The sequence below is a fragment of the Corylus avellana genome, chromosome 6 (genome assembly GCF_965113065.1).
Source record: "Corylus avellana chromosome 6, dhCorAvel1.hap1.2, whole genome shotgun sequence".
Lineage (NCBI taxonomy): Eukaryota > Viridiplantae > Streptophyta > Magnoliopsida > Fagales > Betulaceae > Corylus > Corylus avellana.
In genome coordinates this window covers 4,347,740-4,369,723 of record NC_142495.1, presented here as the reverse complement: position 1 = coordinate 4,369,723, position 21,984 = coordinate 4,347,740, and the positions used below count along the sequence as shown (strand labels likewise).

Here is a 21,984-nt window from a genome sequence, read left to right as displayed (position 1 = left end):
AGTAACACCTCTTATTGGGAAGAGGACCCTTAATTACCAAGTCAATATAAATTCTAAGCATGTTTTGACTTTTGCGAGGTAGTAGTAGATGGCTGTTTTGGGTGACACCAACGGATTGCTTGGTTATGTTGAATTAGTTGGTGGGGAAATAAATTAGGAAAAAAAAAATTAGTGGGGAAATGTTTCCAGGAAAATCTGACATCTTGTCAAACCTAAAACTATGATATCAGGTATATCTACGGTTAGGAAAATAATTCTCAAGATGATTTAGCTATCAATACAAACAAAGCTGAGGTCAGAGCCAATACAACTGATTTCCACTCTGCAAAAGCCAGAAAATCACCTACAAAATGATAACTGAACTCAGCAGATTCACCTATCTCTTCCAATGATTGGAGTTGTAAATGGAAGCAAAGTGAGAAAATTGAAAGACGTATGATAAGCCTGGAAATTAATATGAAGCAAATCTATACTTTACAAAGGTTTCAGCTTAGGGGCAAAGGTAATACCTGCAAGGGGCAGATACAAAAAAACTATTTGATTCTGAACCATGGTAAGGCCTGTAAGATACAATGGAGGAGCAAAGACCTACACTATTATTAACAAGTATGGCCAATTGCACAAGAATAGGCAACAAAGGGCCTCTCTAATGAACACTGCGCCTGAAGTAAATAGAAAGAAACTTTTCCATCACATCATATACCCTTCAGTCATAGATGGCTTGGCCTCCTTTTCCCAGAATCTGTCCTCAACCGCTTTACAGGATTTGCCCAACCAACAGACCCACCATCCCCGTTCGCCGGTTGAGCAGGCTGGTTGGCCCATCCACTTTGCTGAGTCTGTCTGGCGTCCTTGGGTATTGAACCTGGACCTGGACTTCTCATACTACGACCGATGCTAAGGGGTGAAGCAGGGCCAGCTGATCCAGTCCTAGGCTTCACCACTGACTTCTCCCTGTCTTTTCTCTTCTTCTTGCAGATCACCAGCTCCCCTGGATGAGTAGGAAGAGGTGAATCTTCCTGCTGACTTTGCTCCCGGCTATTGCCGATCCTTGATTCCTTCTGGGGTATATGGCCCCTGATTCTTGCATCTTCCCCACTGGAAATGAGTCCACGTTGAGGTGGCTTTTGTGGAGGGCCTGGATCAGATTCCACCTCATTTACCAACTTTTGTCTCTTACTTGAGCCAATGGCTGCCTGTCTTGGGGATGGAGAAGCAGTGGTAGAAAATGGGCCAGAAAAAGATAGTGCATTTCTGGCTTCTCGAAAATCTGTGTCTGGAAATCCATTTTTCAAGATATCAAAAAAGAGATCATGCACTTTCCTTGCTTCAGATCTCACCTGGGCATTGTAATTAGACAGTGAGTAAGAAATCTTTTTTCTTTTTCTTTTTTAGCAAAGAGATTACTAGTTAGTTCATGAAATTGAAAGATTAGGATGCCCCTGGTTCTAAAATATTGAAACATTACTCAAAGAAATGCACATGAAAGTTTTTGGAATTCCAGAAGCAGGAGTGTTTCTAAAACATAGGCATCACAAAAGTAGGAAAAATGCTGATGAGGGTTTGGGAGCAACTTCAAGGAAGTAGTGGTTCAAACCTTCCTAAATAACTTTTGAGTGGTAAATTAACATATATGTAGATGATTAATTTCTTTGATGCACTGATTGGTTGCAAAAGTAGAGCTCAAAATAAAAATGAGAATCTGGAATCCAGAACTTGGATCTTAAAATTTGCGTTTTTAGCCCAAAAAGGAAAGAATCAAGATAAAACGAAAAGGATCTTGCACAAGACTCCAAAATTATTTTTGTTTCCTCAAATCTCTGGGTATGTAAACAGCACACAAAATGAAATTTCGGGTATGTTGGCATCCAGATAGTCAACAGTCCAATCACATATTAAACTTTCCTATGACCTGCTAATAAATCCTGATCATGATTCAGGGAAGAAAAGTACATCTACTGTATACATGACTTGTGGCAACTAGACTTAAAGTAGTGGTTTATTGCTATTAAATATTGTCACTTTTAATCCAGAGCAGTGCAGAGTCAAACACCAAGTATTAAACTCAAAATCTCAAAAAACATGAGGACACAAGTAAAGTGCGAGCTTCTGTCAGTTTTCTAACACACCCACATCCTATATTTGTTCTCAACACATACACAAAAATGCACACACACACACACAAACGTTTCAAGTATGTTTGCATGACAAATCAGAGCAAGATAATGAAAAAGCAAAAGTAATCACTCTAGACACTTGTTCAAGATCCAACGAGCAAGTTGGGAAACCAAGAAAATGACTGGGGAAAAATATGATGTACGCTGGCTTTTGGAAAGGTAACAAAGCTTTATATCCTTGGTAGAATAGACCATTACTGGATATCACAATTGACGTTTGCTATTCTGGTGGTCTTCCACTACTACTGTGCACAGTCGATGAAGGTTAGTCACCATTATTAGGTTGAACTGTTAGCAGCTTTAATCTTATAATTTATGTCAAACTCCTTGATACTTTGGATGAAGGGTTCCAAGTGGTCGCACTCATTTAGTTCTCATTTCCTTTTGTTTTTTCATCAAGCTGTTGGGCTCACCCTCTTCACTCTTTCACACATTGATTTGACGGATAGTTTTAAAATTGTGGGAAATGCATCAATTAGCACCTATCTATTTTCTTAAATATGTTCTTTTATTTTGGAATATAATTATGTTTGGACTTGATAAAGCCCTCACGCATAATGCAGGGTTCTTGCAACTAAAATAAGAAGCAAAGTATTCATTCACGTATATCGCTCAATATTTTGTCTGACATAACATACCAGAGCTTGATCATGCCACAATGCTACTCCATAGTGGAAGATTCACTGGATTCTGTCTCTAGGAGATGCAGGAAAAAGGACAATTCAATTGGACCCTTAGAGATAAGTGTGGTGAAGCATGGGACATTTGATGCACTAATAGATTTTTGTCTCAAGGGTCTTCTGTTAACCAATACAAGACGCCCAGGTGCCTTAAATCAGAGGAAGCCATTAAGATTTGGATGCAAGAGTCGCGGGAAGATTTTTCAGCAAAAATGTTCCTTCTTGGGAGCCATTTAGGATGCAAACTAAATAAAATGAGAATGACACGGTTGGCAGTGGTGTCATTGTTTTTGCTACACTTTGGCATCTGGGTATGTTCTGGGGGTTAATTTTTGGGTGCTGGTGCCAGCAATCTTTTCAGACATGATTTGAAGAAGTTCGTCTTATTCTGTGTTGTTTTCCTCAATGTGTATGCTGGATATTTATGTAAACTAAATAAAATGTATGCAAGTTATAGATTGTAAGAGAGGCTAAAAAACAAACAAACTTAGAACTGTTGAACATGCTTCTATATAGTTGCTTTCAGTAAGAGGATGACTATATTAAGAGGATATATTAATGCAGTGCTCTAGGGGCAATGTTGTAGATGAGCAATCATACCTCATGTGAGAACCCATAAAAATGCATTGCACTTTTCAACATGAACTGCACATCCAACACAAGCTCCATCACTCCACTATACTCTAATCTGTCGATACGCTGATCGATCTTTCGTAAATCCAAAATATTATTTCCTGATCCACCCATGTACCCAGAGTTTTCAATCCTCTTCCACAAATCTGTAAGCAGAGGTATAATTTGAGGACCTTCCTTACCTATTTTCCTCTGGAGTTTGCTAATTACACTTTTGCACTGCAATAGAAAAAAATTTGGTGAGTTCAACACTTAATTGCATCATCAGACTTAGACATGGAAAGGAGAAAATAAAGAGAGTAAAATTCAACACAGAGCATTATAAAAGGGAAATTATTGTATGCACAGATTTCCAGCTTGCATCATATCGTCTTGGGGGAGGCAAAGTACAATAGGAAGGAAACCTCAATGTAGATACAAGAGGTTAAGCTTCACCGAAGATAGAAAGAAACAGAACTAAAGCCAAGAGACAAATTAATAGTATAAGAATCGTAATGTATGCTGAATTCCAAACAACCAAATGTGATTTCCAATTTCCAGCCCTTGTGTATACCATAAGCAGACACCTTACTCAGAAGTAAACGCAGAGGAAAATCAAGTACTAATAGACATCATTTATCACATTAAAATCTAGAACATTTAGATGCATTGTCAATTCAACAGCCATACCCTTCTCTGGATGTTGTCAGGCATCTTAGCGCCAAAAGCTGATGTCCCAGTTGAATTCATAATTTTACCATCCCAACCTTCTCTCATTGGTTCAGCAACATCTTCTGCAGGAGAAGACGTGCAATTCAATCTGCTAGATTTTGGCGAAGCATGCAATTTTGACATATTAGCTACTTTCCTCGATGGCAAATTCCGCCGACTTTTTGAGGATGAATCATTTTGATCATGCTTAAAAATATTGGACTCTCCACGTGCTTTTGTTTCAGGGTCAGTCCTTAACTGAGCATGATACTTATTGTCCACTGGGAACGGTGACAAAGATGAATCTCCACGTTGCAAAGATTGACTTTCATTGCCAGGCTTCTCCTCTGGCCTTTCCATGGTATGACGGGGACGAACCCGGAGACTACGTTTTCGTTTTATTTTGGGTTGCAAAACCTGCTCGTCTTCACCTTCGTCACGATCATGAATCCAACTTCCAGATTGTTGGTGATCCATGTGAGAATCTCCAGATACTGCAATTTCCCCCTCCTCCAGTTCATCTGGCTGGCAAAAACATAAAAGAACAAAATGAGCAGATAGCAAAAATCAATCACCCCAACAATAAAGCATCATTTTAGAAAGAAAAAACACATACCAGCCTTTTTGATAGAGAACCTGGCCTAGCATCTAATGCAGATAGGGAACCAAATTTCTGGGAAGAAACAGAAGGAGATACCACTTGTGTCAATCTCCGACTGTTTGAGGATGATCCTGAGGAACCTGCTTCTTCTAGTATATTATTTCTGGTGATTTCTGAAGCCCGGGGGTACTCATAGCCACCATCACAAACTGGACCTTCCTCTTCTGATTGGTCTTTATTGATTGGCAGTGCTCCAACAGCGCCACTGAATTCATCCTCTTCAAACTCTCCAATATCTCCCTCTTCTTCATGTATAGAGTATCCATTTCTCTCATCAGAACTTGCTTCAGAGTATTCCCCAATTTCATCATCTAATTCCTTGTAATTAGGATGCTTTTTTCCTTTGGGCCTTCCCCTTTTCCTTTCGGTTTTTGGAGATGAATCAGAACCTATTTCACTAGATTCCTTGACAATATTACTAGCCAACAAAGCGTTCTTTGATGGTCTTTTCGAAAGAGTAGCAATAGTGGTATTTACTTCTCTAGTACTCGCTCGAAGCCACTTAGGTACCTGGTCATACCTCGTCATCTCCTCAGTCCAATCCAGCTCCTCATCCATTTGATCAAACAATTCAACTTCCTCCTTACTCCTAGCAATCATGCGATTGACCTCCTGCAGCGAGGGAACATCATGGAGAGTTTCTTGATACCTCTCCTCGTCATGCAACAATGTCTCTAAAGTCAAGCGTCTCTCTTCATGTGTTGTTCTCTGGTCAAAACGCCCAGCATTAATAACCTCATCAGCCATATCAATTTTATATTGCTGAATGTTATTCCTTATCAGGCTCTCAATAGATCCCATATAGCGATCTTTACCCGCAAGGTCATCCTCCATATCAACCGTACCTCCACTTCTTAGTTCATCTTCTTTCTGATGGCTAGAGATTTTATCAACCACTGCTTCCATATAAATGACTTTGACTTCTCTTTTCTGTCCAATTCGGTGGGCTCTTGCAACTGCCTGCTCCTCATTTTTAGGGTTTGGATCAGGATCATATATAACAACTGTGTCAGCAGACTGAAGATTAAGACCCCGACCAGCTGCACGAATACTAAGCAAGAAAATGAAGCAGTCCGAATTCGGGCTGTTGAACTCGACAATGGCCGATTCACGATCTTCTAAACTGGTTGTTCCATCGATTCGTCTGTAGATGAGTCGCCGCCATTGCAAGTATTCCTCCAATATATCAAGAAGTTTCGTCATGGTACTAAAGAGCAGTACTCGATGCCCAGTTCTCTGAAGCTTAATAAGAATTCTATCCAGGATCCACAATTTCCCACAAGATCTTACGAGAAAATCCTTCGAGAAGTCATTGAAATATGGGTAATTGAGCAAAGGATGATTGCAGGTTTTCCGAAGTTCCATACATCTGTTATTTAAAGTTCTATACACCTTAGCCTGGTAAATTGGATTCTTTTGAGCCCTGAGCTTTTCATCTTCAGGATCAACTCGAAGAGTACCGGTGGATTTGATCCAATCATAAACGGCACCCTGAATAGATGACATCCTACATCTTAAAACTATGGAAACCTGCAATTTAGCATTGTTGTTAGATACCAGCCAAAAGAGAGGATATGACCATCTAGGACAACCACAATCATACCTTAGGTGGAAGTGAGCCTTCCACATCCTCAACACGACGCCTGAGCATAAATGGCTCTAGAATTTGATGAAGTCGGTGGATGATGATGACCTTTTTTTCAGTCTCAAGCCAGTCGTCCTCTGGGTTCTGTGTAGGACCTTCCTTTTGAAAAGGTTTTGAGAACCAATCATGAAATGCTTTCCTATTATCAAACACTTCCGGAAGAAGTAGATTTAAAAGTGACCAGAGTTCCTTCAAATCATTCTGCAAAAGAAAGATAAGTCCATGTTCAACTAAACTCAGTGACTTAAGTAAAAATAAATAATCAAGCAGATCATTGAATTATTTGTGTTTTTCTTTAAAAGCTAAATGTTTTATAGCGACAAGCGTAAAATATATAAGGAATAGATTTGAAGTTTATTCTTCATTCACGCATATGTGAGCATTCCTTCCATTTCTGACTAGAATCTCAACTTACATACATGGAAAAGGAACATGTTCCTTTCGTTAGAGCATCAGCAACAAACTTTACCAAGATGCTGATCAGAAATGTTAAAAATAGAAATTATGCTTCATTAATCATATAGAAAGGTTGATTGGACCATATTAGCAGTGATGTAATAAAAAGTAGCCAAAGAGTGACGGAAGAGGCCATGTAGTCCATTGCAACAGGTTCAAACAAGGCACGAAAGGAAAACACAGATGTGCAAGTTTGAAGCAACTTAGTGAAGCACAAATCATCATGATCTGGCTCAGGCTCACTTCTCTGAAACTCACTATTGAATATGAGGTTTGGCTTAAAACATGATGATGGGGGAGTAAGCCAAGTTTAACCACAACATTTCCCAGGATCAGATTTCTTTGTTATGCAGTTTTTTAATCGTATATTGACATTTCTACTTATAAAAAAATAATAGTATATTGAAATTTCTTCCTCCACGCTTAAAAGTTTCAAAAAGGAAAAGCTAAACAATAATGGCATAAACTAAACTAAATTTGATTATATGAAAGCACTTCATCACTGCCCAAGAACCAGGATTCAGTTTAACCACACTTGGGACACCATTGATTAAGGCTTCAGCTTCGGCTGTGCAAGGCAAATCAGTTAGCCAATAGCGAGTTGTCACACAAATGAGTAGTTGTACATGTATGTACATGCATGTTAGTAGATAGAACAATATCATAAGAACAGTGTATTAATATTGTTACCATGAAAAGCACAACCCAACCTAGGCTACAAACCCGAAAACTTAGTTAGGGTTAGTCAAGGTCATAGAGACATATGCATATAGACTACAATTTTATTTTTTTTGGTAAGACATACGCAAAGATATATATATATCAAACGATATCTGTCATCATGAATTAAAGAGCTGTTGTAACAGACCTGCAATGGTGTACCAGTGAGAAGCAGGCGCCTCTGGCAGCGATATCTATCAAGATCGCGTGCTAAAACTGATTCCCTATCTTTCATTCGTTGTGCTTCATCAATTATGATATACTTCCAATCAATTTTTGAAAGTTTTGAACGATCAAACATGATAAACTCATAAGTCGTCACGAGGACATTAAATTTCAGAGCACAAACCTCCTATAAAAGAATAAGTAACAAAAAAAAAATTATTTTATGAGAAACTTAAGATCAAGTAAATAAGTAAATTCTTGCTTCTTACTTGAGAGAATAATTTTGATCGTTGATCCTTCCCACCCACATAAAAAATGCACGACGCAGATGGAAGCCAAGTATGGAACTCGCTCTGCAAGATGAACTCAGTTAGCCAATTTAGATACTAATGGAAAAGGTGAGACTCATTAACATGGAATAAAATAGCTACCTTCCAATTTACCAAAACAGCATTTGGAACTATTATAAGATGTGGGCCATAGTTCCCTTTGAACTCCATCAGGTAAGCAATCAATGCCATTACCTAGACAGAGAAGAATAAGATTAAAAAGAGCAGAAGGGTATGAATAAATCAAATAGAATGCTATTTTTATAGATTTTCAGGTACACTAACAAGCTCAAAAGAAATAAGGCCCCCAAATAAACCTCGCATATATGAAATAATGGACCCTAATGTATGGACCTGGTCAGTTGCTCGAACTAGAAACATGATTAATGCTCTTTTTATATCAGGGGAGTAAGAGCCAGGCATTAAACTCAAGAAAAAGTCACCTGTACAGTCTTCCCAAGACCCATCTCATCTGCCAAGATTCCATTTAATTTATTGTTATACAAAGAAAGCATCCATTGCAATCCAACCTGCAGAATAGTACACAGAATAGCTTAAAAAACTAACTTGCCACATTAGAACAGAGTACCAAAAAAAAACCTTAAACATAGCAACCTACAAGTTGATAGTCTCTCAAGGTTCCGGCCCGTAACATTGAGGGTTGCCTTGCAACCCTTTCATTCACAGCATGGGCGAGAGTATAATATCTGGTGACAATCATGAGGAACAATTAATTAAGGGAGCTTTGTACAAAATCAAGAAAGACAATTGTAAATAACAAATTAACAATATAATAAAGTTAGCCTTTGTCAAACTAAGAAATACGAAACAAAACCACTGCATAGTCACATTCTAGATCTACAGATAGCACCAGAACTTTATCTAATGAAGCCAACCACCCCATCAGCACTTTAAAACATGAAGCATACCATTAAACAGATAAATTAACTTACTTGCTAACAGATGAACTATCCTTAGGTGCATTCATTTCCATAAACCGATTTCTTATCATTACTTCCTCCCCAGCACAAGCTGCTGCTGCCCTAACTTCTTCTTCTGAGAGACCCTTTTGTTGGCAAAAAGATAAGTAAAAGAGTTAGAAAATCACCCAACATACAAAGCCTATGAGTTGAAAAGGAAATATCATTAGTTTACAAACAAGTGAGAGGGATTCTTAAAGGTGTGAAACAGAAGAACCAAATATAGACCAATAAAAATAATGCTTCGAGAGAGAGGGGAAGGAAAAGAGAGGAACAAAGCATACCTGCAATCGTGCAGCGGCTGCAGCAGCATTCGCTGCCTCATCCACTTCCTGTTGATTTTTGGCGGCTGTTATTTTACTTCCCAGTTTATGTAGATATTCTTCTGTCTGACTCAAGAATGAAGAGAGAACAGCATATCTCTCAGCAGCTTCACCTGGGATGCTTGTTTGCTGCTCCAGCAACATCTCCCTATACCTCTCAACATCATTGTTCTTCAATGCTTCCATTCTCTTATTCCTATCATCATCCTTTCTTTTCGAGAACTCCCTCAACATTCTCTCATGATATTTCGCAACTCCCCTGTTGCGGGCAGTCCGTGCATCACGGATGGCCCAGTGAGCCTCAAGAAGCTTCTTACGCCACTGAAATATAGATTTCAGTTGCTTCTCTCTCATAGCTTTCTGAGAGGCCAGTACTTGTCTGGTAAGCTCCATACGCTGACGCTCACACAGCCGAACAAACTTCCTATATGGCCTGTCAGGCATTGCCATTATCTCCTGTTGCTGTTGATCAATTTCATCCCTTAATCGTGCCTGTAGGTCTAAAAGTCGAAGCTTTTTCTCTTCAATTTGCAACCTCAAGACAAGATCTGGCCTAATCCTTTTCCTCTCTAAGTTTACCGCCAGTAAACCACCAATCTTTCTTAAATTTTCAGACCTTTTCTTAGTAAGCACTTCCATACCTTCCTCAAAAAGAAGATCTTTAACATCATATGCCAATGTTAGATTATTATTGTTATTAACCATCATTGTCGACCCAAAGGAGTCATGTTTCCTAGTGAAAAAAGGGAAATCAAATAGGGGTCCATGATACTTTCTAGCAGAGCCAACGTCTTTTGGCTGGGGGGCAGTGCTTGCTTGTGCAGGTTTCTTAACTTGCACTGCATCAGATACAGCTCCCTGTGGTGCAATAGTCTTTCCCCTATCCGCTGAAAAGTCACTTCTAACAGGAGTCCTATTAATACCACGTTCAGAATCCTGGTCTGACTTAACAGAAAATACAGCGGATTGCTGATCGTCTTTTCCAGCAGGCACCACTGGTGCAGGTTCCTTTATTACAGCCGGCACACCTTGAATACGAGCTGTGGTGACAGTTGGTTTCTCATCCCCCCCTAGAGCTTCTTCTTTTGACAAACTATGTCCATTAATTGATGCCACAGCATGTGAATCCTTCTCATTAGACTCCATATGCCTTGAATGCTCGGCCACAATATTCCCAGCAGATTTATCCTGATTATTTCCTCCTGCAGAAGGAAATTGCTGCTGCAGCTGCAACTCAAGGGGCGGTGGAGCAATAGCCCGAAGAAGTTCTTGAGGGAGGCCAGGGTCTCCTTTCTGTCCAGAAACAGGGAATAAGTAACACTATCCACTCAGCAAATGTAATGTAGATCAAAGGGTATTCAGGGAAAAAGAAGAAGCAAAAGACACATTTGCACAAGCAAAGAGAGAGAGAGAGAGAGAGAGAGATGTGCATACCTTCAGCCGCCTAAATGCTAGTATTTGTGCTTTAAGAACATGCAATTGCTGTTTGGTAAATCCAAAGTGCTGTTGAGTTGTCTGAATAGCCGATCCACCTTGTGAAGAGATGTTGCTGCCAGACCCCACATCATTACTAGGAATTGCAGCTTGTAAAGAAGATCGATTAGACTGCCTGAGGTACTGCATCTGCAGAGTTTCTGGGCTACTTATCGAATGTTTTGCATTCAAAGAATGATCCACACCCTGACTCATGTTGGCAGATGACTGTGGGGGATGCATTGGAGGCATTCCATTACCAATCACAGAAGGCTGTCTAGAAGGCACCTGATTCTCTCTGCCATGAGTAGCAAATTGCTGTGATGGGATGTTGTTAGAGTGGTTACCCATGCCGGCATTCGAAGTTGAACCAAAGGGGCTGGGTGAAACAGTCTGCCTTGCTTTTGCAGAGCCAGACTGCCCAGATATATCACTTGATGAATTAGCATGGGGAGAACTCTCACTCACAACTGGTGGGGAAGCAACCTGCTGCTTTGACACTGGAACAGGTGACGACTGTGCACCCATATTGTTTTCATTTGCTTTTTGTTGTGGAACCATCCTAGATTGCATCATTGGAATGAGCTGCGCCATCAAGTTGGCATTTGCAGGTAGCGAGAGATCAATATTGCGCTCAAGTGCCCAAGAATGCATTGCCTGCAACTGGGCAGACATTGCGAGCTGGTTGTTTGCCATGTTTTGAATACTCTGCTGAGCTTGTGGTACTTGCAAAGGCCTCACCATATTTCCAGGTATTAGTTGTCCAATGCCTGTTGGCTGGGTTGAAGGTTTTAGCTCACTCCTCTGCTCAGGGGCTGGTTGCTGACTTTGATCCATCTGCTTTTCACCACGACCAAAATGTTCAGAAGAGTTTCTTGATGATGATGCTTGACCCTGACTAGGAACTTGCAGGGCAACGAGATCCTGCATTTTCAAGTTTCCCATTCGCATGTCCTGATCCTTCCCAGGTGGTGGAGGGCCCAGCATTCCCATTTTAGCATGCTGCTGTGATTGCATGGCCAAAGCTGGCTTTTGTTGAGCAGCCTGGAAAGCATATTGATAATAAGCTTGATGGACTGGATTTAGCACTTGTTGCTCGACGGCTTGACTCCTATGCGGACCCTCATGGGAGGAACCATGTTGTTGAGCCAATTCCATGAATTTCCTCGACTGTTGAGGCAGTTGCATAGAGCCAGGAGATGAAGCGAAGTTGTTCCCTCCCATAACTCCTTGGAGACTGGCTTGATATGCTAGAAGGGCTTCGTTGCCCTCAGGTTTTCTATGTAACTGTTGTTGTAGTGACTGCATTCACAATAAATGACAGTCAAATATGTTTATCATATTATACGAAACTCTTCAATATTAATGACTTGAGGTTGAATTAAATAAACGGGAAATTATTCCTATTTTTCATTTGCATAATTTTTATTCCAAATCAATACGACAGTATATGGAGGATGAAAATATCAGCGACTTAACACAAATTTAAAATGCCAGAAGTTAATCATGACTCAATACAATCAAGAAAGAAAAGATTCAGAGAAATGCACCAATATGGGTACATAATGTTACAAGCAGATATAAGATTATGGAAGTTATGCAACATGCATTCAATACGTCAGAGAGCTATACAAATAACTGTCACAAACCATAAAAAGAAAAAGGGAAAAAAATCATTTCCACCAATGACTACATTTACATAATCATAAAAACTTAAGCAGTAACTGTAATTATGAAGTACTGTAGTCCACTGGTGCTTTAGCACACACAAAGTGAGACATACATCAGAGGTCAACTAATAAAGTAAAAGAAAGAAAATCTGTACACAAGGAAAATATTCTAGGAAATTAAAGGTGAACAAAAGGAAACTGAGGACTAGAATCATGAGACTGTGGATGCTTCTATTATAAACACCACAAGTAAACCAGAAGGACAAGTTAAGATCATCGTAGAGAAAGTACAGTGGTGCAGAGTATTACATCGAGTTGATCTTATTTCTTAATAGCATTATTAGAAAGCTGTGGCATTGAACTCATGACACTATCTTCTCTGCAGTTAATCAACATCTCTAGACTTGAATAGATGAACCCAAATCCCAATTCTCGCATGCCATATGACAGTGAGCCATCGCACCAACCCAAACAAGGGATAAACCTAATTTCACCTCCACCACTTTCAACATTCCAAATCTAAAATAAAAATAAAAAATCTGACTCCAGGCTTGACTAATAGAATAGGGGTAGGTCCTGCTTCACCGCAGCTACCATGATCATAGCAAAATTCATAAAAGATAAACAGTAAATTTAACAACCAAAAATACATACAAAACCGACATGATCCCCAATATTTAACAACCCATATGGTCGTAGACAATGGATGCCAAATGTCAAAAGCCGAATTTGAGAGCAGACCCCATCTAGTTAAAACTCAGGCTCCTGAGATTGAGCTGGTTGAAGTTGATGCCAGCTACAGTAAAGTAGCTCAAGTTCAAAGCAACCATAAGTTCCCATTTTCTTCCAAATTAAGACATGCCTACTTTGTCTCCTTGAATACATAAGACTTGATTACCAAAAATTCAACTAAGCACTAACCAATAACCCAAGTGCACTATACAAAGTTTATTAATTTGCAAAAATACTTCCAAAACCCACATACATAATGCACTAATCAACCCCATTAATGACACAATTCACTCCAACCCATTTGCCAAAAAGCTCCCAATCCCAAATCCACCAATGTTCCACAAGATCATCTCCTACTTATTTGCAAGGACACTCCCAACTTCAAAGCCCACATCCCAATTCAACTATTTTTTTACAAAAATCCATCCCTACCCGCTTGCAAGTACAATCCCATTTCCAAAACCCATATCCCAATTCAACCAAATTCTCACAAAACAATACAATTGCACCCAAAAACTCTCACCTGCCTAGACCCTATCTGCTGCTGCTGCTGCTGCTGCTGCATCGAATCGAACCCCAAGTGCGGCGTCGACACGGCCGAAGAAGACGAGGACGGCGACGCAGCTGAAGACGTCGATGCCGCCCGCCCGCCCGGCCCCACCCGGCTGGGCCCTCCTCCACCTCCTCCAACGGATTGCATGCAAAATTTAACCCAAATTCACACGCACCCACAACCCCCAAATCCACCAAAACGAGAACCTTTTAAGAAAAAAAATTAAAAACTAAAAAAAACCCCCAAAACCCCAAATCCCTCCAAATTTCAACAAAAACCCATTTAAGCCCTCCGATCCCAACGTTCAAAAACGACCTCTGTCCCCCCCTATCTCTCTCTCTAGGTTACATCATTTTTCTCACTCCAAAAGCGGGATTTTCGGAGGCATTGGAAGACGGATCTCCGAGACGGAAAGGACCGCGAACTTCACGGAATCGCTGATTCTGACTCTCTGGGTTTTGCACGCGATCCGCGAAAATTTTTCAGTCAAACCCTAATGGGCTTTTTTTTTTTTTAGTTTTTAGTTTTCTTTTTGTCTTTTTGGGTGGAGGGGTTATTTTTTTTTTTCTAAGGTTGGTAATGCAGAACTTTATGGCTTTACGCTACTGTATGTGTGAGAGTAGGTCCTGTCCGGTACGGTACAGTTAGGGATTTACGGTAAAGGGTAGTGTTTGGACTTCACCCTTGAAGCTAAGATAATTACGAAATAGCCACTCAGCTTTGAAAGTCATGCGCATCATTGACTTATGCGGGATCCATATATGTCCACAAATCTAATAGTTAGTTTATAAAATAAGATGAGCCAAATATATATATATATATATATATATATATATATATATATTGACTTCTATCTCATTTATTGATTTTAGTTTTATTTATTTATGGATAAAAAAAAAAAAATTCCAAATTGAGTTGAATGAAATTTGTCTTCAGAGTACATGATTTTCACAGACAATTTTAAAATGCATATGATCGGTTAATCGTATTAAAATTACAGAAGGTAAATATCAGTTTTAAAAAACATTAGAGGAAAACTTTATCCTTATTTATTGATATTTTTTTAGCTTTTTTTATCATTCAACTCGAAATTGTTCATGGTATGATACATCTAATGTAGTAAATTAAACCATGTGTCATGTTTGGACTTAAAAATGATAGAAACCATACTCAATACACTAATTAGAATTTTGCCTTTAACTTTTCAAATACTCCTTCATTTGTCTAGAAGAAAAGGAAAAAGTGAAAAGAGTTTGAATGTATTTGAATTTGGATGAACATTAGGATTTTTCACAATTAAATGACCCTTTACTGGGTCATCCCTAATCACTCAAATAAATTGATGATATAACACAATTAAGCTCAATTTCATAGGTTTGGTTATTGTTTTTAAAATGTTACACCAATGTCTCATTTTGTGACTTTTTCAATTGTCTAGTGATATAATATAAGTGGATATTTTCTCATCTACTTAAAGTTTTAGACTAAGTAGAATTATTAATAATAAATTCCCACATCAGCTAACATCTTGTTCTACTCATTTGCTTGATCTTGTTAATTCTTGAATCAGACTCAATCCTAACTCAAATAACATTTAGAGAGGGGTGAATAGGTATTTTCCCAATAATCACAACCAATTAAAATCTTGACACCATACAAAATTTCACCAAAATCAGGCAAAGCATAAACTAAAGTAAACACAAGAATTTTAGTAACAAAATGAAAACCTTTTCAACAACTTTTCAAAAGTAAAATCACTCTAAGGCAATCAACCCCAGGAAACTTATATACTAAGAAAGAAAAAAACACCTTACAATCATTTTTTATTTACAAAAGCTTTGTAGTAAAAACCCGACTTGGACCTAATAAGCAACTTGTATGTTTTCTATCTTAGTAGCTCTCGAACTTTGGCCTTTCTTCTATAAAGCTTTTTCTGTAAGCCATAACTTCGGTAGCTAAAGGTTTAATTTTGTGTGGAAATCAATGAGAAGTTTGAAAACTAAGGCATAGGAATAAAAAGTTTTTCTCCAGGTGCAAAAAAGAATGGCCTCATGGTCTTCTGGAAAATCGTATCTTATGATCCTTAAATAGGTTTTGAGAAAATTGAGGTTTAATGTGTGAGTTAGTTAAAGAAAAATATTGCCTGGGAGCAACGGTTGAACAAGAATAAGTCTCATTCAAACGTGTGCTAGGATTTCATGGCTTATCACATATAATGTTCAAACATTGTTGCGATCATGTATCTTGGATCTAGCTTGATGACCATCGCATTCGAACTTCCTTTGAATGCGATTGCGATCGGACGTCTATGTGGGTCTTTGTTAAACACTTCTCTTCAAACAATCTTCAAAAGTGCTTTCAAACAGGGTTCTCAGATACCACATAGTAATTCAGCCTTGCTTGAACCTGGTGTGATCGAGCCTCTTGAGATTTTTGACTTTTTGATGCCTTGCAAGTTCTTCATTCGAATTTCTTGCGAGTATTACTACGATCGGAGCATTATGAAACTCGATTCTTACCGCGCCTTGAGATATTATTCAAATGCCTTCCAATCAAGTTGCGAACAACAGGTTCCAATCTTCAATTTTAACTAAATCTAAGAACCAACTTAATTACTAAACCTAGACTTACAATGAAATCACTTTTGACACCGAATTTGCTTGCATAACCTAACATAATAGAATATGAGGTTACAAGAAAAGGGAATTTGGTACATCGACCATTAGTACTCTATTTTAAGACCAATAAGCATTGTTTCAGACATTAAATTTATCACTTTCATAACAGTTGAGTGTTCAAGATCATGTTATAGATTGATTATGCAGGTTATGAGAAAAGGGAAATTGGTACATCAGCCATTGTCTCTTTTCGGATGAACAAGCATATTATTTCAAGCAATACTTTGGACATGAATTTTATATATCAACTCCGCTAATATATTTTGATGCAACAAAAGTATGTGCTTGAAAAGCAAGTTGCCGAGGTAAAGAGGTAGTGAGGTACTCAAAAAGAAGAAAATAGAAAAAGAAAAAAGAAGATGTTGCTGCATGTCATTCCACAACAGAGCTGTTGCATTGTCGAGCATGCCCTTCTCAAGCTTTAGTCAACTGAAACTGGTTGCATATTTTCAGCCTCTTTCCTCAGCTCTTCAAACAGGACAGATGACAAGTATCGCTCCCCGAAACTTGGATGCACAGTCTGAAATTCAAACAAACAACTATTTCTGAGCAATAATACTCTAGTCAAATTGTTTGCACAAAGAACATATGGTTCATTTCCTAACATTTTGAGAAGTGTTTTGAATTTTGAAAAATAATGCGTGTGGTGCCGCCATCGTGGTGGTGCTCTGACAACCTTGGCGACGGCCGCCACATGGTGGCAATGGTGGCCACCACACAGCACCGCCCCCCTTTTTTTTTTTTTTTACTTTTTGTTTTAGTTTATTTTTCATTTTATATTTGTTAAGAAGTGTTTTTAAGTTTTGAGAAGAGTTTTCTAGTTTGTTTTAAAACATGTGTTAGTGGTGGAGGTCACATCTGAAAATCCGTTTGAATAATCAATTTTGAAAAGAGTTTCCAGAGAAGTGAACGGTTTTGTCAGTGGTATGCATGACTTGATTCTTCCAAACAGAATTTGAAAATATGCTTCAATTACCACAATGAGTTTGCCTTTGTTCTCTGGCATTCTAGCGAGTCTGAGTGCTGCAATTGTATTGGCTCCAGATGATATTCCCACCTGCATTAACCAGATGGTCCAAGTTATAAAGATATGTAAAAGCATCAAGATTGATATACACCAGAGAGTTATTCGAGTAATTACCATAAGTCCCTCCTTCAGTGCTAATTGCCTTGCCATAAGTACTGCATCTTCACTACTAACCTATCAAGTAAGTTAGGTGAAACCAAACAATTAGCAACCATACTACATTCTTCTCTGATAGCCTTTTTTTTACTCCTTTTGAAATTGTTTGTCATTAAAAACAGCATCAACGACAAGACAATTACCTCAAGAACTCTTTCCATAACATCCATGTCCAAGATATCTGGTTTGAATCCAACCCCATTGCCAGTAATTTGATGAGGACCTGTCTCAAAGTTTCAATTGACATTATTACAGAGTGCAACTTCTCTAACCAGGACAAATTTTCCTACTTTATTCTTCGCAGAGAGACAGATAAGAAGCAAATTAGCACAAATTTTACCTGGTTTACCACCATTCAAAACATTACTTTCAGTAGGCTCCACTCCATATATCTAACATAAAAGAAACAACAACATCAACAAGGAAATGAGACAGTATTATAAGGGTTAATGTTAGAAAAGCAAGAAATTACTACCTTAACATTAGGATTTTGGGATTTAAGGTACTGCCCGACCCCAGAGACAGTGCCTCCACTACCTATTCCCATTATAAAAATGTCAACTTGTCCATTTGTATCCTCCCATATCTCAGGACCCGTAGTTTCAAAATGCACCTGTTTCCATTTAGAGTCAATTAAGCAAGATGATTATGAACAATACAAAATTTAAGATAATTGAGCAGCAGAAGCAAATGTTATGCCTACATGGAGCCAACAAATAATTTTTCAGTTGCGCGATAAAAAAGCGGTGGGATTAGATACCTGAGTGTTGGCAGGATTTGAAAATTGTTGGAGCATGAAACCATTTGGTGTAGATTCCAAAAGGTCATATGCCTTCTTAACTGTTCCTCCCATCCCCTTGGTGGGATCGGTGACAATCAAATCAGCTCCAAATGCTCTCATTGTCACCCTCCTCTCCAAACTTGTGTAAGAGGGCATGGTTAGGACCATTTTGTATCCTTTCATGGCTGCCATAAATGCCATACTGATCCCCATATTTCCTGATGTGGGCTCTATCAGTGTTGTCTAAACAAAGCATTATACCGAAATTAGACAAATCTGAAGCTCTAGTACAGGAGTTTAAGACAAACGTGCAAAAAGAAACAGATTAACAAGTCAAATATTCAGCTGACCTTCCCAGGAGTAATTAAGTTTTTCTTTTCTGCATCCATTATCATGGCATATGCTGGTCTGGTAACAGAAACGAACAAATTATAATACAATCCCATCTTGAACATGTACCTTAAATCTATGATAACGAGGAGGAAACAAGAAACCTGTCTTTGATGCTAGCAGTGGGTTGCATCATTTCTTGCTTGGCAGCAATATAAGCTCCACAGCCTTCAGTGACTTTGTTGAGATATACAAGAGGAGTTCTCCCAATGAGCTGAAGTTGTTAAAAAGATGATCAATAAGAAAGATTTCATTCTATTAGTGGACACAAGCACAACACAACGGTCAGGAATCAGGATTAAAACCATGACAAATCCTTCATTAACAGTACTTTTAATTATTTGCCCCAACAACATAATCTTTTAACTAACCTAGAAAGATAACATGTTTATATATAAGAGATCACTTGAATATGTTGATATCAACTAGAAATACATCAATGGATATGTGAAGAACTAGAGGCTTCCTATCTCTCTTTCTTTTTCAAAACAAAAAACTCTAAAAAAAAAAAGAAAATCTGTCACATCAAAACACTTTTTCAAAAACAAAAAAAATACCCTCTAAAAGTCATTTTCAAATAGTTATAAACAAATTAAGAAATTGATTATCATGAAAAATATCAGCCGTTGCTAGTGTCTGTTGTTTTTCTCATCGCTGGACCAGCATCTTTTGTTCATATTGGTGAAGGAACCTTTAGATGTGGAACCCACTTGATTCCAATGACTCTAGCCTTTCGCAAATACGAGGGGGCTCATCCTTCCCCTCCACAATATTCTTTTAGCTTTCGGGATTTCGATTATCAAATACAAAATCTCCCTTTTTTTTTTCCTTCTGTTTTTTTCCTGTCAACAATATATTCTATGGACCTTATGCTTATCTGTTAGATTAAGACAAAAATAAATACCAGAGAATTTATGTATTGTTTTTAAAGTACGCAAATCTTGGCTGCATCTGTGTGTGTGTTTTTTGTTGAGTCTTCGTGATTCCATGAAACATTTGTTTGTTTGTCACAACATTTTCTTGTTTAACGAAAAGGAAGATGAGAGAGATGGCAAAAAAAAAACAAAATTAATCCATGCGGTTGTATCAACTTAGAACTTTATGTTGTTGTAAAAAAAAAAACAAAAAAATTAGAACTTTATGCCATCCAATTATCCGGCCAATTTGGCCCCGAAACAGGTACCTAGCAAATAAACAGGTACCTATTTATTTTATGCATGTAACTATTCTTTATGACGCCTAGATGAACCTTATTATAAAAAAAACATGTATAGGATAAATGGGTCGTAAACAGGTCGTGACAGGTACCTGTTTTGTCAGCCCTTACGACTATTGGAAATATAAAATGTGCTTCTCACACATTAAAAGAAATACGTCACTTTATTAAAAAAGTTTGTAAGAATAAGTAACAAACCAATTTATAGCAAAATTTTGTCTTCCAACCTGTATCATGTTGTTATTGTTGTTAATATGGTATTCTTGTGATTTTACTAATAAAAAGGAAAAAATCAATTACTTTTTAATGCAATCACTTGAACTGATTTTTTATTTTTTCCTAAATTCAATAAAAAGTAAAAATGCACAAGAGGCAGAAAAGAGCCAATTTCAACGCCTAATCGTGGCAGAAAGGGAATTGGATACTATCAATTTCATCAAATGAAATGAAGAGTATCCATTTAGTGTAAAAATATGGATAATATTGTAAATCTTATCATTTAACTTTAATATTAAGACAATAATATTCTTTATTTTACACTAAATAAATATTTGAAATGGAAACGATCCTCTTCCGGCAGAAAGTGAGCGGTAGTAAAGACGTGGACCGGAGTTAGCTTCAACTTTGAAGGTATTTTGTTTTATCCGGCATAAATGCTACACAAATTAGTTTACCGTAAATGCTACATTCTTGAAACCTAGCTTAAGACGGAGTGGCTCCAACTTCTTATTATTCATCTTGGTTCCATTAAGAAAATTATCTCAGGTTTCTTCTCCTTCACCACACAGCGAAGTTCGCAAACACTCCGGGAGTTCCCAAGCTCCTGACAATTCCAACTTAAAATTTTTCTTACGGTCGGTGGGATTGTGAAGCAGCCCCCCGCCAATTTATAATATTCTCTTTCCTCTCAAAGAAATAATAAAAATTTTATTTAAACGGAATAGTGAGAATAAGAAAGTAAAATAGAGAAAGGTAAATTTTTAGTGAAAACGTAGAGTAAATTTGTTGAGGAACTGAAAATAAATGAAAGAGGAAAATCTCATTGAAAAGAAGAAATTAATGAGGAAAATTAACCTAAAAAAGTCGAGAGAGAGAGAGAGAGATTACTTGAGAAACTTCAGTTTTGATGTTGGTTCCAGGAAGATGTTTAGGGAGATCCCTGATTCTTTGAGCAAGAGTGATACCAGAATCAGCGAGGGGTTGGGTGGAGAGCATCCTGTTGATGATAGGAGGATTGCATAATCTTTTCTTGAAGGAGCTCCTCAAAGCAGCAGCAGCCATTGATGATGCACAGAGGTTTTGCACAAACGACGCAGAGCAGTTACAACAAGAGTCAAAGAGTCAAGAGCCACCAGTCTAGGAAAAAATGGGTCTGTGGGATAAAAGGTTGGTGGCACGGGACTCCATTTTATAACATTTTTCAAGGGAGATTTGTTGGTTCGTGACCCGTGTGGGCATGAATCTCGATAAGTGCACGAATCCTGATTGTCATTCACCATAAGCTAAACATGGTAATCGGTGAGATTCATTCACCAAATGATGACATGGTCTAAGTGGACCTGCTCCATATGGTCCCACCATCTCATCAATACATATATACCGGTTGTTTTGCGAGAAGCACATTTTAAACTGAAAAACTAAAAAATAATACAAACATTCACATTAAATAATTTCTCATGTCTTGGCAAAATACCTTACGGACAAAATACTTATTTATAAAATCATCAGATCCACTATTTTAGTTGGTTTTTGAGGCTCCGGTGTCGGGAGTTTGGTAGTGAGTGATGGGCGTTGGGATATAATTAATGAAAAAGTTTATGAAATTGATTTGAATAAAGATACGGTGTTT

At 38.1% G+C, this 21,984-nt stretch overlaps 2 protein-coding genes across 6 annotated transcripts; both read right to left on the bottom strand.

Moving 5' to 3' along the window:
• Positions 1-405: 405 nt before the first annotated feature.
• Positions 406-14,437, bottom strand: BRM (transcription regulatory protein SNF2). 4 transcript variants are annotated; one of them, XM_059601846.2, is made up of 15 exons: positions 13,858-14,430; positions 10,894-12,234; positions 9,421-10,752; positions 9,110-9,222; positions 8,776-8,863; positions 8,600-8,686; positions 8,259-8,351; positions 8,097-8,180; positions 7,811-8,014; positions 6,445-6,687; positions 4,797-6,371; positions 4,160-4,705; positions 3,673-3,709; positions 3,458-3,591; positions 406-1,340 (listed from the first exon to the last, which is right to left on the bottom strand). In XM_059601846.2, the coding sequence occupies exons 1-15, from the start codon at positions 14,032-14,034 to the stop codon at positions 711-713; spliced, it is 6,684 nt and encodes a 2,227-aa protein (XP_059457829.2). In that variant the 5' UTR covers positions 14,035-14,430; the 3' UTR covers positions 406-710. The 4 variants fall into 4 exon arrangements, with proteins under 4 accessions (XP_059457829.2, XP_059457828.2, XP_059457830.2 ...); XM_059601845.2 differs by having other exon boundaries at positions 3,458-3,709; positions 13,858-14,428; XM_059601847.2 differs by having other exon boundaries at positions 3,458-3,709; positions 13,344-13,932.
• Positions 14,438-16,772: 2,335 nt separating this feature from the next.
• Positions 16,773-21,577, bottom strand: CYSC1 (cysteine synthase C1). Of its 2 annotated transcripts, XM_059600519.2 has the most exons (10): positions 21,243-21,573; positions 19,024-19,133; positions 18,880-18,937; positions 18,509-18,772; positions 18,224-18,361; positions 18,089-18,140; positions 17,892-17,971; positions 17,707-17,766; positions 17,542-17,622; positions 16,773-17,085 (listed from the first exon to the last, which is right to left on the bottom strand). In XM_059600519.2, the coding sequence occupies exons 1-10, from the start codon at positions 21,414-21,416 to the stop codon at positions 16,987-16,989; spliced, it is 1,116 nt and encodes a 371-aa protein (XP_059456502.1). In that variant the 5' UTR covers positions 21,417-21,573; the 3' UTR covers positions 16,773-16,986. The 2 variants fall into 2 exon arrangements, with proteins under 2 accessions (XP_059456502.1, XP_088373254.1); XM_088517128.1 differs by having other exon boundaries at positions 17,542-17,766; positions 21,243-21,577.
• Positions 21,578-21,984: the final 407 nt, after the last annotated feature.

Bases quoted from the DNA above. Each gene is read 5' to 3' on its own strand.
- BRM (XM_059601845.2), bottom strand. From the start codon at position 14,034: ATGCAATCCGTTGGAGGAGGTGGAGGAGGGCCCAGCCGGGTGGGGCCG. The intron at 12,235-13,857 runs GTGAGAGTTTTT...TTGTGAATGCAG, and splicing joins AGCAGATAGGGTCTAGGCAG to TCACTACAACAACAGTTACA. The intron at 9,223-9,420 runs GTATGCTTTGTT...TGCCAACAAAAG, and splicing joins CAGCCGCTGCACGATTGCAG to GGTCTCTCAGAAGAAGAAGT.
- CYSC1 (XM_088517128.1), bottom strand. From the start codon at position 21,416: ATGGCTGCTGCTGCTTTGAGGAGCTCCTTCAAGAAAAGATTATGCAAT. The intron at 18,938-19,023 runs GTTTCTTGTTTC...TTCTGTTACCAG, and splicing joins ACTGCTAGCATCAAAGACAG to ACCAGCATATGCCATGATAA. The intron at 17,086-17,541 runs GTAATTGAAGCA...TTTGAATTTCAG, and splicing joins ACAAAGGCAAACTCATTGTG to ACTGTGCATCCAAGTTTCGG.